This window comes from Haemaphysalis longicornis, unplaced genomic scaffold, assembly GCF_048455015.1.
Source record: "Haemaphysalis longicornis isolate Haplotype H1 unplaced genomic scaffold, Haemaphysalis longicornis Haplotype H1 scaffold_2, whole genome shotgun sequence".
NCBI classification, from domain to species: Eukaryota; Metazoa; Arthropoda; class Arachnida; order Ixodida; family Ixodidae; genus Haemaphysalis; species Haemaphysalis longicornis.
In genome coordinates this window covers 178,894,587-178,908,046 of record NW_027526295.1, presented here as the reverse complement: position 1 = coordinate 178,908,046, position 13,460 = coordinate 178,894,587, and the positions used below count along the sequence as shown (strand labels likewise).

General features: G+C 46.4%; 1 protein-coding gene across 3 annotated transcripts in view; it reads right to left on the bottom strand.

Moving 5' to 3' along the window:
* The window catches only part of LOC144169562 (unconventional myosin-IXb-like), an 80,667-nt gene that overhangs the window by 7,542 nt on the left and 59,665 nt on the right, over positions 1 to 13,460 (bottom strand). For all 3 annotated transcript variants that reach the window (XM_077698792.1, XM_077698794.1, XM_077698793.1), the window contains exons 30-38: positions 12,465 to 12,796; positions 10,619 to 10,735; positions 3,543 to 3,725; positions 3,386 to 3,427; positions 2,447 to 2,552; positions 2,114 to 2,187; positions 1,749 to 1,926; positions 1,539 to 1,667; positions 1,312 to 1,417 (exon numbers count right to left, since the gene is read on the bottom strand). In XM_077698792.1, coding sequence (XP_077554918.1) covers positions 1,312 to 1,417; positions 1,539 to 1,667; positions 1,749 to 1,926; positions 2,114 to 2,187; positions 2,447 to 2,552; positions 3,386 to 3,427; positions 3,543 to 3,725; positions 10,619 to 10,735; positions 12,465 to 12,796 — 1,267 coding nt within the window. The remainder of the gene's footprint in view (positions 1 to 1,311; positions 1,418 to 1,538; positions 1,668 to 1,748; positions 1,927 to 2,113; positions 2,188 to 2,446; positions 2,553 to 3,385; positions 3,428 to 3,542; positions 3,726 to 10,618; positions 10,736 to 12,464; positions 12,797 to 13,460) is intronic.

Sequence of the window (13,460 nt, the reverse complement as noted above, 5' to 3'; positions counted from 1 at the left end):
AGGGTGACTTTAGGTAGGGATGACGTGAAATCTAGGGGGGGGCAATTCCTTCTAGTGTTACAATCACCAGCACCAGCTGTACGAAACTGTGCAACCCAATATTGCACACTATGTTACACATCAACATAGTTTCGACAGTACTGGAAATAACTTATTCACACAAAGGCCATGTTGCTCTCTGCTCCAAGAAGTAACTGCCCAAGTGGATGACGCTTACAGTGTCACTGGCAATTTTGGGAAGCAGAAACCAAACCAATGCAAACATTTCTTGTGGCAGTGGGGTCAGCTGAGAGCCGAATTCGGTTCTCAGACACACTTCGGCTCTCGTAGAACCGACTTCGGCTTTCATAGAGTTGACCTCAAAAGACGGAAGCTTTGAAGAACCTGCTGCAAATCACGCACACTATAAGAGTAACAGAGGAATAAGACCCAATGCTTCACTCAGTCAGTCTCGCGGAACTTGCACGGTGCTTTAATTTTGCTAACAGAAGAAGAGTTCACAGTTGGTTTTCCATAGCAGACACTGCAGGACATCAACTGAACTAATTTCTACCTTTCACTAAAACTACTGGGATAGATATTCGCTTTGGATGGGTGTTTACACAAATGCACAATCGCGAGCGGGCGATCTTTGGCAGAGCTCACCTCGATTCTGAGGCAAGGAGGCAATCACGCTCCCATTATCTTTACGTGTACTGCAGACGCAACATGCGCATGCTGATAGTTTAACACTTACACTTGACGAGCCATCACTGCCTGATTCTGAGACGAGTGCGCCTGATTAGCTACGAACTCGTGCAGGTTATGATGGGCTATCCCTCATGCCTTGCACACAATTCGGAAAACGGAGGAAGTCACTCTCTTTGCATTTGGTACAGGTTCATTGGCCGCCATCCCAAGCAACTTCTAGCTAACAGCTGATACCAAAAAAACAGATGAAGGGGAACTAATATGTTCAAGCTCCACCTAGCTATGAGGTACAGTGGCAGATTAATGTACGTTAATTAAATAAACCATTCAGATTTCAATGTGTCTCGTTCAGTTGTTCTCTTTCTCCCACTCAAATCACGGCCATCGCGGTACTGTTGGAAGCCACAGAATTTTATTGCAGCGACAAAGCAGAGCAAATGTGCTCAAAAAGGGTAGGGCGGGGAGAAGGGGGTTAATGTGCCCTCAACACCCAATTTCCTGCCATTTCAAAAAAACAGAGGAATGGGGATGAAAATACTGCAAGTAAACGTGCTTTTGAGTTAGAATGCCCTTTCATGAAACTTGGGGTAAAGTGTGGGGTAAAGAGGGACCCAAGGTTACCTGGCAAGGTGGAACGCCAGCCTCTCAAATAAGTCGTAGTGGGCCGATGGCAGCTTCTTGGTCTCCATGAAGATAGCTTGCACTCTTTCATCAGGGTCTTGGAAATCTTCGCAGAGGAAAGGAAGAATCACTCGTGTAAGAAGTGGATTTTTCCTCCCCAGCCAAATGACAGTAGTAATTTGTGTTCACTAAAGATGCGCCTGGGGTAGTCCGTGCGCGGGACTCACTTGTGGCCAAAAGGAAGCTGTCATAGAGCTCGAAGGTCATGAGGGGCTCGGGCATGTCCCGGAAGAATGCCTTGAGCGTTGCTGTCAGCACGTGGATGGGGTAGCTGTCCAGGTCCACCCCTTCGGGATCTGCATTGTGAAAATAAAGCACTCATCAGCTTAGCTGTCCTCCACCCGACAGAGGGCTGTTTTCTTCGTTGCCCCCCTTACCGTCGTCCATGTCCTGCTTGAGCTGGGTGACGCGGGAGGCGATGCCAGACTTGCGGTAGATGCCCTCGACGTAGAGGCCCTTCAGCTCGATGGTGGTGATGAGCCGCTCCACCACCACGGGGATGCGCACCTCGTCGCCCACCAGCCGGTCCAGCGGAACGCCAAACACCTTGCGGCCCTGCAACAAGGGGCACGAGGAGAGGAGGGCGGCCATCAACGTGTTACATCCGTGTGGGCAAGCTGTGAATTGGTCAAACTCTAGACTGCCTCGACACCTTGGAACTCGGAAAATACAACGGCTCGGAATCTTTCTCTGGAAGCGTAAGGAGTTCCATCCGAAATGCGAAACGCAATATTGTGCTTACCTGGAGTATGTTGACATCCCTGCAGGAAGAACTGACTTTCTGGTAGCATTTTTTGTGACAAGTCAGCTTGCAACCTGAAAGAGAGTAGCAAATGTGCGAGCTCAATTACACCAGTCCGCATCAAGCAGTGCAAAAAACGAAGTGTGCCAGCCATCTAATCCATGCAACGGTTGACGTAAAGGCCTCGAGATCATTATCCCCAATGCCAGGGCAGCATCAAATGGGATTTACAGAGCTAATGAGAAGGTCCCCTCTACCCCTGCAACAATGCTCGATACAGTGTGCGCAAACAGCAACAGTGCAGCAAGGAAGGAGCGCCGCATGGGCACCCACCTTGGCATACGAGACCCCTCTCGGTGAGCCACAGGGAGTTGCTGCACACTTCGCACGCTGTCGGAATGTTGATCACCACCAGGGCAAACATGTGACCGCAGTGCTCCTGCACGCACACGCACAAGGAAAGGCAGTGTATCGGTACCTTTGGCCTCACAGGCAAAGAGGAAGCCAGGTACAGTAAAACCTCGTTAATTCTCATTTGAAGGGAGCTGCAAGAACGCTTCCTTCAAATTAGACAAAGTTCAAACTAATGGAAACAGGACGGGAAAAATTTCTTTTGTTGAGCATAAAGGAGGCACGAATCCTTGCGAAATACAAGCTTTCAATATGGGAATAACCCCACTCTCATCTTGTGCTTCTGATTTTAAAAGTGATGTATGCCTTTCTTTGTTTAGTGTTCAAACCTCCAGCTGCACACTAAGTAGAACTGTAAGAATATTTTTCAACTTCAGTACAAAAGCTGAAATCTGCTATTTTTCAGGTATGCTTCAGTGACCATCCAGTAGGGAAAAAAAAGGGGGGGAATGGAATTGGGGGGGGGGGGGGGCTAGTGAAATCCAAAAGCCTTTTTCTGTTCTGCACTTGCCCTTTATAGAATGTTCTTTTAGTATTTGTGAGCTTCAGCGAGAATCAAGCCGGAACAATGTTGTATAGTCTATTGGTTGTCGGTTTTTTGTCTCCATTTTTTTACAGACATGACATTTGTGGCGCTAGAGTCTATAAAACTTACCCCAGTGATGTCCTCGAAAAGAACACTAATGGTGGGCTCTCCCCAGCTTAGTACCAGACAAATGCACGAATGCACGAAGGTAAACGCATGAAGAGGCTGCACTGTCAGAAAAGTGCTGCCTTAATTTTGTCCCCAAATCATTTACCAGGTACCACAGACCGCAGCTAGCATCCTTTAGCATTCATTAAAGAAGATTATGAACTCACAATTAGCTGAGACGCCTTCTTCTTCCGTTTCCTCTTCTTTCCCTGTGAAGAAAGAAAGGAAAGGGTAAACGTTTAGAACAGATATGCTATCAAATCCAGCAGCCACACAGCAGCCCACCGTGGTGTCACAGTTAGGCATCCCTGTGGCCCAGCCCACCTTGCTCTTGGGCTTGTTCTCGGACCGGTACAGGTTGCGGAACTCATCGAGGAACACCCGGAAGGCATTCACAGCCATGGTGAGGGGAAAGGTCTCCCGCGAGCACTCCTGGTCAATGACCGACCGTGCCACCTGCTCAAAGTGGTCCGTCAAGTCCTTGTACCGTAGGCACAGCCGACCGTCCTGGAAAGAAAACGGACACGCACATTTCGTAACTTTGCCCCCCCCTTTTTTTTTTTTTGCAAAGCGCTTGGTACGTGCCAGACACACAAAAAAAAAGAAAAAAACGCCAACAATTAAAAGTTACAGTTTTAAGGCAGTTGCAGCGACGTTCGGTGCTTGTCTTGCCTGTCGAGAGAATTGATGAAGACCCTTTCATATTGAAGTTTGAGGAGGAGTAAGAACAGCAAATATGATATTGCTGCATATGTATGGTCCAAAGCAAGCATGGGAAGGAAGCACAATCTACATTTTGTCAGGGGTAAAAACATCTGCTACTCACAGAAATTTAGTCCCCTCAGAGAGCATCATACCCTCTTGCAGTTTTCATACCGCTTTATAAATACCACTCATTATACCCCTCTTATTACCACTTTATAAATGCCGAGCATTTATACCCACTTGCCTAGCAGAGTTTTAGAGGGGCCACGAAGACAAAATACAACTTTGCCCATTCTGAAAGACCAGGCCTTTTGTAACTCACTCAGCTTCACTCCAGGCACGCAAGACGTTTTTAACCGCAGAAATGCAAAACATATTAAAACCTTTTCAAATTTCGTGCTACACTAACGTAATATGGGCCAGAAGTAGAGACATAGTCAACTGTGTGTTACCAATCAAGTGATTCGATCAAACGGAACTAGACGCCCCACTACAGTCACCCAGTCACGTTTCTTGGAGGGGCTCGGGTCGGCAGCTGCCAATCACACCAAAAAGTGTCTGCAACGTCATACAGAAGTCGCCAGAAAGTGGCTGGGGAGTCGCCATTGCTTCATGTGTTTACACGAACCTCACGATCATTTGTTGGAAGTTTGCGATAAAATGTGAATCGTTGTTATCGGGACAAGGCAGTCATTTTGATAAACTAAACTTGTATTTCATCCTCGCGGTCACTTTAAAAATGACGGCACCCCTCTGAAAGCTCCTTAATTTCTCAGAAGAGTCTGCCTCTCATAATGGGTTGGGTTACTAGAGTAGAGCCTCATTTAGACTAGTGAACAAAATACTGTTTACTAGTTTTTTTATTTGCCAACCAATTTTAATGAAACTGCACCGTGTTATAGAGTTTTTTGTGCTGATTTCAAATCTGCCTATAGATTTTTTGTAAGTTGATTATATTTTGAGTTAATTAATGATTCATTGCCATTATTTTGGGTCACAGTTACAAAATAACCACTCCATACAGAATGGCAATTACCACGTGGCTAGGCAGACAAATGACTAAAGAATACAACATCGGAAGAACCTTTTTGATTCAGCTATTTTTGGCCGTTTTACGACACAGGGAACTTCGCTTCTCCCGCGCTCTGCCAGAAATGGCTCACAGGTGGTGCCAATTGAACACAATAATAACTTTCCAAAGCCTCCATTTGAAAAATTTGTTTCCAACATTGTATTCTCCACACATTTCGATATCACAAGCAAAAATAATTAAAGTTGTACCTGCTCTGGGTGCCAAGATATCTGAGGATGAAATGCTAGCTTTGCATTGCAAGAAAAGTGCCGTTTCACCATAGAATTCTGCGCTAACTGAGCTGTAGAGTGCACTTTAAAATGCTATTATAACATAATAACAACAAAATATGGTGCCTCTTGATGAGGAAATTTACAGACTGATAGAAAAATGGCCGTGGGGGCCAAAAATGCCATTTTTGAGGAAACACATTTTTTGACCGTTTTTTGGCCCCAAAGACCCAACTGCCCCCTTAAGGTCAACATGAGCGGCTTTCTCACAGGTGACTTGATAGCCCACCTACGTTACGTTAAAGTACAGGTCACAGCCTGTCCTACCCGTCACAGCTTGAAGGAATGCAGCCCTGCCATGTGATGAATGAGGCAATGGTTTTGCCTGCCAGTTACATATAAGGGAACAATCCTCTGACAAAGGGACTTCTGAAGACATCACTAGTGACACGGATGATGACTAACGTGCACTGCAGTGCAATGCAAACAAATGCTTTCTATGAGCTTTCCTTACTTGCATTACCGTATTTACTCGCATAATGATTGCACTCGCGTAATGATCGCACCCCTGAAGTTCGTCGTCAAAATATGACTTTCTTTATTTCCCGCGCAATGATCGCACCCTGAACTTGCCACAGCCATACGTCGTTGTGTGCCAAGTCTAGACGACGATGGTCCTGCTTACGTTACTTTCTTCCTCTTTCAAAGCGGACATAGCTACGTTACTGCCGCGGACTTGATGATATTAGCGATATTGGCATGCGTGCATGAGTTCATTATTGGTGCGGAAGAAACTCTCACTAAATGCAATTAATGTAATCACAAAAACATAAAAAACGCACTCGGCTAGCTGCATCGGCAGCAGTGTCTTGATGTCTCATATTGTGACAGCAGCAGCCACTTATTGGTCGACCTGTTCTCACCTCACAGCAAACTCGTTCCGGTGCGTTCCATAATTCCGTAATTCCGGCGCGTTCCGTAATGAAAGCACTGCATTTTGCATCACTCGGTGGTCATTCGGTGGTCAGTGGAGTTTTTATTATGTTTTTATTTGTTCTGTTTATTATGTTCATGAGACTTATCGTAAACATTCTGACCTGCTACTTGCATTTTCTGCGCTGAGACTTTTTCCCGAAAAATTTACCTCACGTAATGATCACACCCCTAGCTTTGCATCATATTCTTGGAAAAAAAAAGTGAGATCATTACGCGAGTAAATACGGTATATGCTGCTGAAAACGTTTCTTTTTTTTTCGTGTTTGTTATCCCCAAATTACACCTCATATTATATGCAGGTTCACTTTATACAAGGGCTTTTGCAGTATTTTTGAAGGAGGTGCAAAGAGTTGGAGGAGGAGAAACGGAAGGTGATTCTGGTATCACAGAATAAAATGTCTCGAGCTGTGGGAGTGGGCATTACTTTCGGCCCACACCCCCTTTTTTTTTGCAACACCTCCACTCAAAAAGGCTTTTGCCATATAATCAGAATTAAGGACACACAAAATATGTGCCCTTGTGGAGCAGGCTTCGCCACTCCATATTCTGCCTGTGCCGGCAAGCTTTTTTTTCTACTCTTGCTAGTGTACATATATATCCAAGGTTTTTACTTGACACCTGTAAGGGGGCACATGGGTCGTTGGGACCGAAAAATTCCCAAGAAAAACTCTTTTTAGGTATCATTTTTCTCTTGGTTTGCAGGAATTTTCCTCTGAAACATTGGTACCTGAACAGAGCCAGGTGCCTGCAGAAGGTGTGCAGGCCCTATTATGATGCGATTCTGATTCCAAAATAACAATTTTCCCATAATTCCCCACTTCTGCGCCATGAGTGGCATCGCAGCGATAAGAAAATTTTGAGAGGTACGTCAAAGCATGTAGTGCAGCCAAAAAGATCATTTGTTTTGCAGCGTGAAGCTGAATGTTTAAATCTTACAATGAGGGAAACAGACTTTGCGTTTCATGTAAATAACTGTTTAATTAGAGTTATTTATAATTGATTAGCAAGAGTACATTAAGCCTAGAAGTTAGAACCACTCTCAGTTTGTTTTCGTTAACAACGTCAAATTAAACTCGCTTCCTGTTAGGTCTGGAGTGCCGCAGAGATCTGTCCTTGGCCCGCTTTTGTTCCTAATCTACATTAACGACTTGCCTAACAATTTACCATGCAACCTTCGCATGGTTTGCAGATGATTGTGTTATCTACCGCAAAATAACTAACACATCTGATCAAGTAGCACTACAGAATGACCTTAATGAAGTATTAAGTGTGACCTATGGCTTATGGCCCTTAATCCTAACAAATGCTAATTAGTTTCCTTCCACCGCCGAAAAAATCCACTCCGGTTTTCCCATGAAATTGCTGATGTACCAGTCAAAACCGCCGTATCCTATAAGTACCTTGGTGTAACATTAACCCCTGATCTTTCCCGGCGAACGCATATCACTAATATCATCTCATCAGTCAACCGATCATTAGGATTTCTAAAACATCACCTACGTCACTCACCAGATTACGTGCTTCTTTAGGCCTACCAGTTGCTAATCCGGTCCAAACTTGAATACGCATCACCCATCTGGAGCCCTCACCAAGTTTATCTGATCAACGCTATCGAAGCAGTGCGAAATCGCGCCGCTCGCTTCATTCATTCTTCTTATTATTCTTACGATGACAGTGTTTCATCCCTTAAAAATGAACCCAGTCTGTCAGGTCTTTCCTTTCGCCGCAGAATTGTTACTTTGTCACCCTACGACAAGTTGTACCACAGCTCACTCCACCAATCACTTTACATCGCTCCCGCCGCATGCATTTCCCCCCGCACAATCCGTCCACTAAGTCTTACGACCCCCATCTGGCACCTCAACATTTTCTGCATCCTTTCTCTGCCGCACCGCCAAAGAATGGAATGACCTTCCCCACGATATTGTTTCAATCACCTGTCCATCACGTTTTATTCAAAGTGTCTATGCATCTGCAATGTTAACTTGTGGCTTTTGTATCTATGTTTGTACAACCCACCCCTTATGTAACACCCCCTGTGGGGTCTTTAAGGAAATAAAGTGAAGTAGAACTGATGTAAACATGCGTTTGATTTCCAGACAAAAAAACTGCTTCCAACATTGCATGCTCCACAACTTGTAATATGCCTTGCTGGTAATTTTTGTTGAATAGTTTTTTTTCTATTGTTCTCAAAAACAATCAAGAAATATTCTTAATTATTTCGAAAACTTATTACCTTACATAAAAACAAGTTGCATAACTGAAATCAGCTAAACAAAAGTGAACAAGCCCATGAAGTTTAATAAAAATTGGTTGGAAATTTAAAAAATTAAGGCAGTTACACTTAAGGTGAAAGCTGTCAGGTGCAGAGCAGGATTCACCAGAGGGGCTGTGGCGCCCTCTCTTGACTAGTTTCAGTATCAGCTTGGTGTCGATACCGAAAGTACTCAAGAGAGGGCGCCGCAGCCCATGAAAAAGAATATAAAGGGACACTGGATTGAGTTTTCATTAATTTGGGATAATAATGCCTTAATTCATGTTTTTTGCCTTATTTGTGCCTTATTTGCAGCCTAGCAATGGCAGCCTCCGTGGCAATGGCGCAGCGCAAAGATCACCCACAACGCTTTGCATATGAGTAACGTGTGCCTCTGTGGTGCAATGGGATAGACATCGGCTTCATAACGTGAAGGACCAGGTTCGATCCCGGCCAGGGGAAGCAGTGATCTTTTCGAAGCCTCTGTCTGGGTGCGTGATGCTGTGATGCCATGCTCTGTTTGGGTGCGTGACACCGGACAAGCTACGATGACAAGCCTGGCCCCTAAAAAGCTCTGCACTTCAAAATTTCTAAGACCAGTGTGCCCCCTTAGATAGTCGCACCCCTAACTTGCAACCCAGCAACAACTTACTGCATTTACACGATTGTAAGTCGACTCGAATGTCGGTTGACCCCCAAAAAATATCTAAGAAAAAATGCAAGCGCCTCCTAGAAAATCGTATCACAAAGAGAAGCTCTTTTGTCAACCCACACGGCGGCTCTCCACAAGAGCCGTGTGCTCGCGGTATGCGCGGTAGATGTTAAAAAACAAAAGCTTTTGTTGCTTCGATGGTTGTCAAACGCGTGCAAAAACGCGTGCAAAAACGCACCCAAACAGAGCATGGCATCACAGCATCACGCACCCAGACTGAGGCTTCGAAAAGATCACTGCTTCCCCTGGCCGGGATCCGACACCCTTCTTCCCCCCTATTAGGCCAAAGAGCCATTCCACAATAAAGACTTTTCATTCATTCAAGCACCCGGAATAACCATGCACTGTGGGTTGAGTGGGAAGAATACATTCGCTGCGAGATGACAACCATCGAAGCAACCGGCAGCAGCCATTGCCACGCAATACCAAAACAAACATGGCGGCTATGTTAGCGCCGCGCATTGAATCAAGGGATTCGCTAATGCTCACTTTGTTTATTAGAGACAAATAAAACGCTTCTTGACACGTTTTTGCACGCGATTCGTGTGCGTCGGCATATCACGGGCGACTTTCTGACGCCCGCGTCAACGATTCCTCACGCACGGCAGCTTCTACTGCTTCTAAGTTCTACCCCGGTATGACGCGTGACGAGTGCGGCAGTGGGAGGAGCCTGACGACTTGCCCCAATGGGGAGGTGAGCTCTTCATGCCGGCAGTTTGAAAGCGCTCGGGACAGCCGGCTGGCGCCTTTGGAGATGTTTAGGCTTACCACGGTGGCGGATATTTGATTGGCGCTTTCCCTAGCGGCGCGGATGATGCTTTATAGTGTCGTTTTCGACCACATTATCAGCTCCTTTCCTGCACAAACACCTTCGTTTGTGCCTTCAGTGATATCTTAAAGAGCGGTTAGAAGCGGTCGCTGGAGTTACGCGCACCTTTTTGCGACTGGTGACGCCACCATGTTGCCGCTGCCGCCGATCGCGTAGCGCGCGCGGGTGGCATTCGCGTTAGTGTCAGCACGGCGCATTTTCGCGAGCAGAAAACGCCCCATGCGGTTCACACTTTAGACCATAACCATGGGAACGAGGGTGCAAAGCTGTCCCCACCTCGTAGCACCCCTGATTTCTCATTTCTCTTGCCGTTACTAGCGGTTGACGGTTCAATTTCGATTCTAAGTCGACCCCCAACATTGGATCGTCAAATCTGAAAAAAAGGGTCGACCTACAATCGTGTAAATATGGTATGAAGGCAAGCAATTTTTCTTATGATTATTACTTATTCTTTAAGGTGCAAAATTTGCCCATTTAAAGTCAATGCACCCACCAATGCAGATGTTCCGACGATTTTCACATGGAGACAAGAATGCAACGAAACAAGTTCAAAATTCTAAGAACGGCTTCACAGGAAAAGTGAGCGATGCGGGAGCTCTCACCTGAGCGGCTGCGGAGTAGGTACTGATGAGATTCGACTTGAAGTTTTTCAGTGCCTTCTTGAAGACCATGTCGACTGTCGAGTCTCTCTTTTTGCTTGCACTTGAGAGGTGGCCAACCTGCAACGAAGAAAATGCCAAACAACATTAGGCGAGACAGAATCTCCATTACAAACCCCCGAGCAACACAGAAGACATTTGTCTTCCGGTAATTTTGAATGATATGCAGTCAAATACCGCTACAACGAAATCGACAGGACGTGCGAAAAACTTTGTTGAAGTGGAAATTCACTAAGGCGAAATCTGCCCCAACACACCACAGCAGGGCAACAAGAACGGGCCGTATATTATCTGCATCGTTGCCCGCACCATGCAATGTTTAGAAAAAGGAGTAGCGCCCAATTACGCCGTGTTTATTCTATAACGAATGTAACCATTATCCTACCAATGGTTGTCTGTTTTTTTACCTGCACATAAAGAGCGCGTTACCTGGGAGGGGGAATGCAGTCGCAAAACATATTACTGTACAACAAGGCATATCTACCGAGCTGATTACTTGCAGATAGCTGCTAGGCCCTTGGAAGCCCCCCTCTAGCTTGTGGCAAGAGTGGTGTCTGTTATTTCCTGACTGGGCATGACAGCACCTGACCTGGGCAGGCAAGCTGCACGCGCTTGCATTTATTGCGACCGTGCGCTAGTGATTAAGATAGGATGACGCGGGTTCAAGACTAAATACGAAAACATTATTTTTGCTTTTGACTTTGAAGAATGGTTGAAGAAAAACTGCAATGAAAGCTGCTCACAGCGTATTACACATGGCATTATGACAGCACAGCGGCTTAGCGCCAGTAGGGCACATTCATGCGGCACGATGTTTTACTGGATTTGTATTGGCTGTAGGTCCGGATTAGCGAACCGGGCCTGCACCTCGTGTAAAGACGGCCAGCCACGTCGTCATCACCAGCAGACAATGGTGTCCATCTACGAGTTTGTTTTTGTTCACGAGTGGCGGTGCAAGCCCATGGAGCATATTTTCGACGATACCAAGTGCCCTGAACCTATGAAAGGCTACAGATGGCAGGCATTATGCTTATTTTATCGTAAAATAAATGGCCAACCTTAGTCCCACTGAGCAGAAATTTCGTTGAAGCGAAAACAAGCCTCACAAATGGTTCGTTGTGGCGAGGAGGACTTTGTTAGATTGACTTCTATGGCTAGCTGACGGGGAATCGGAAATATTTCGTTGTAGTGGAAATTTTGTTGAAGCGGAGTTCATTATGGTGGGGTTCGAATGTACTCTAAAGAAAAGCCCCCAAAAATGCAACAGGGCCCCTTCAAGGCACTATACTTCAGAGGCACTGTACGCTGACAGCTCCAGAGCCATACTACAGCACGTTATGCCCAGTTCGAACAAAGTTCAAATTCAGGCTCTAAACAACCAACCTACACGTGGGCCATGAAGCCCACCCTAGTGGAAGGCGACGGATTAATTTAGACCACCTGGGGATCTTTAACCAGGCATAGAAATCCTGTATGCAAAAGCTTTTCTCCTTTGCACCTCCATTGAAAACATGGCCACCACCACAGCTGAGCATGAAACCCATGACCTCATGTTAGGTAGTGGCTGCTACCAAAGTGCTACCATGTCATGAAATACCGTGGAGGCGCTGTGCGCATTCGCCGCCTTCCTTCTCCACCCCACAGGTCAAACCACATTGTTCCTGAACCACCCTGCTGTCTAACTTTCCCTCCCTCCCTGCCCACCAGAGGGCATAAGCTGAGAACCGCACGGAAATAAGTTTCCAAAAAAGAAGAGAGCAAACCGCTCCAAAGACGTCGTGAGGCGCACCTTCTTGACAAGGAACGAGTCCAGGTTGGTGAGCTCCGAGACGTCGGTGATGAGGATGTCCCCCGGGTCCTTGAACTCGGCCGTGCGCGTGACGTTCCACGAGCCCCCCTGCGGCTGCTGCTGCGGTGGCAAGGTGTGCGAGCCCTGCTTTGGCGGCAGCTGGGGGAGGCCCTGCTGTGCGTGGTGGTCCAGGGTCAGGCTGGGCGTGCGGCTCGGCTTGTGGGAGCGCGCCGGCGGGGTGGGCTCCCCTCCTCCCCCGTCCCCCCCGGTGCCCCGGCAGGGGACCTTCTCCGAGAAGTAGATGCACTCGGGGTGGAACAGCAGCTTGCAGCCTGCCCACACACAACAGGCATTGAGGGAGGAAAGGGGTGAGGATATTAATCACTTAGGAGGCACAGCTCTAACATGCGTACTTGCGTGACAGCTGCAATCTGCTCTTCACTGTCAGAATCACCACCATCATTACCATCTTATCAGGACGAAGGGCTCTCGTCATGTGTCCCATCCATCCATTTTTTTCCATTTTTATTTAGACTTTCCCGCTAGTTTTGTACCCCTCTGCTTCGTGTCCCCCCTCACTATTTTCAGACACTGCTCACGGGTTCATCGACACTAATATTCTAATCAGTTCATTAAAAAAAGGACAAGTGGAGGCCTAAGAATCTCATCCGCACTGCGTCCCTTCACCTGCAGTAGAAAGCAGATCACTGTTCAAGCTTTGGCTTTCTCGGTGGACACTGCCATTTTGGTTTTAATGCCCAGGCGGTGTTGTGCTGTAACATGTAGAACCCAATTGTTATATTCGCTAAAACTGGATGGCAGTGAGCTCATTTTGATGCCTATTGTGTACAGTAGTTTCAAATTAGTAGTACACATAATATAAACTTATCAACTCCCCTATATCTCTTAGCACCGGCTCCTTCAAAGGAATGAGCATCTACACAGAAATGAAAGGCAGGTGCACAGATTACACTTTCTGGGCATATTGCATTATAC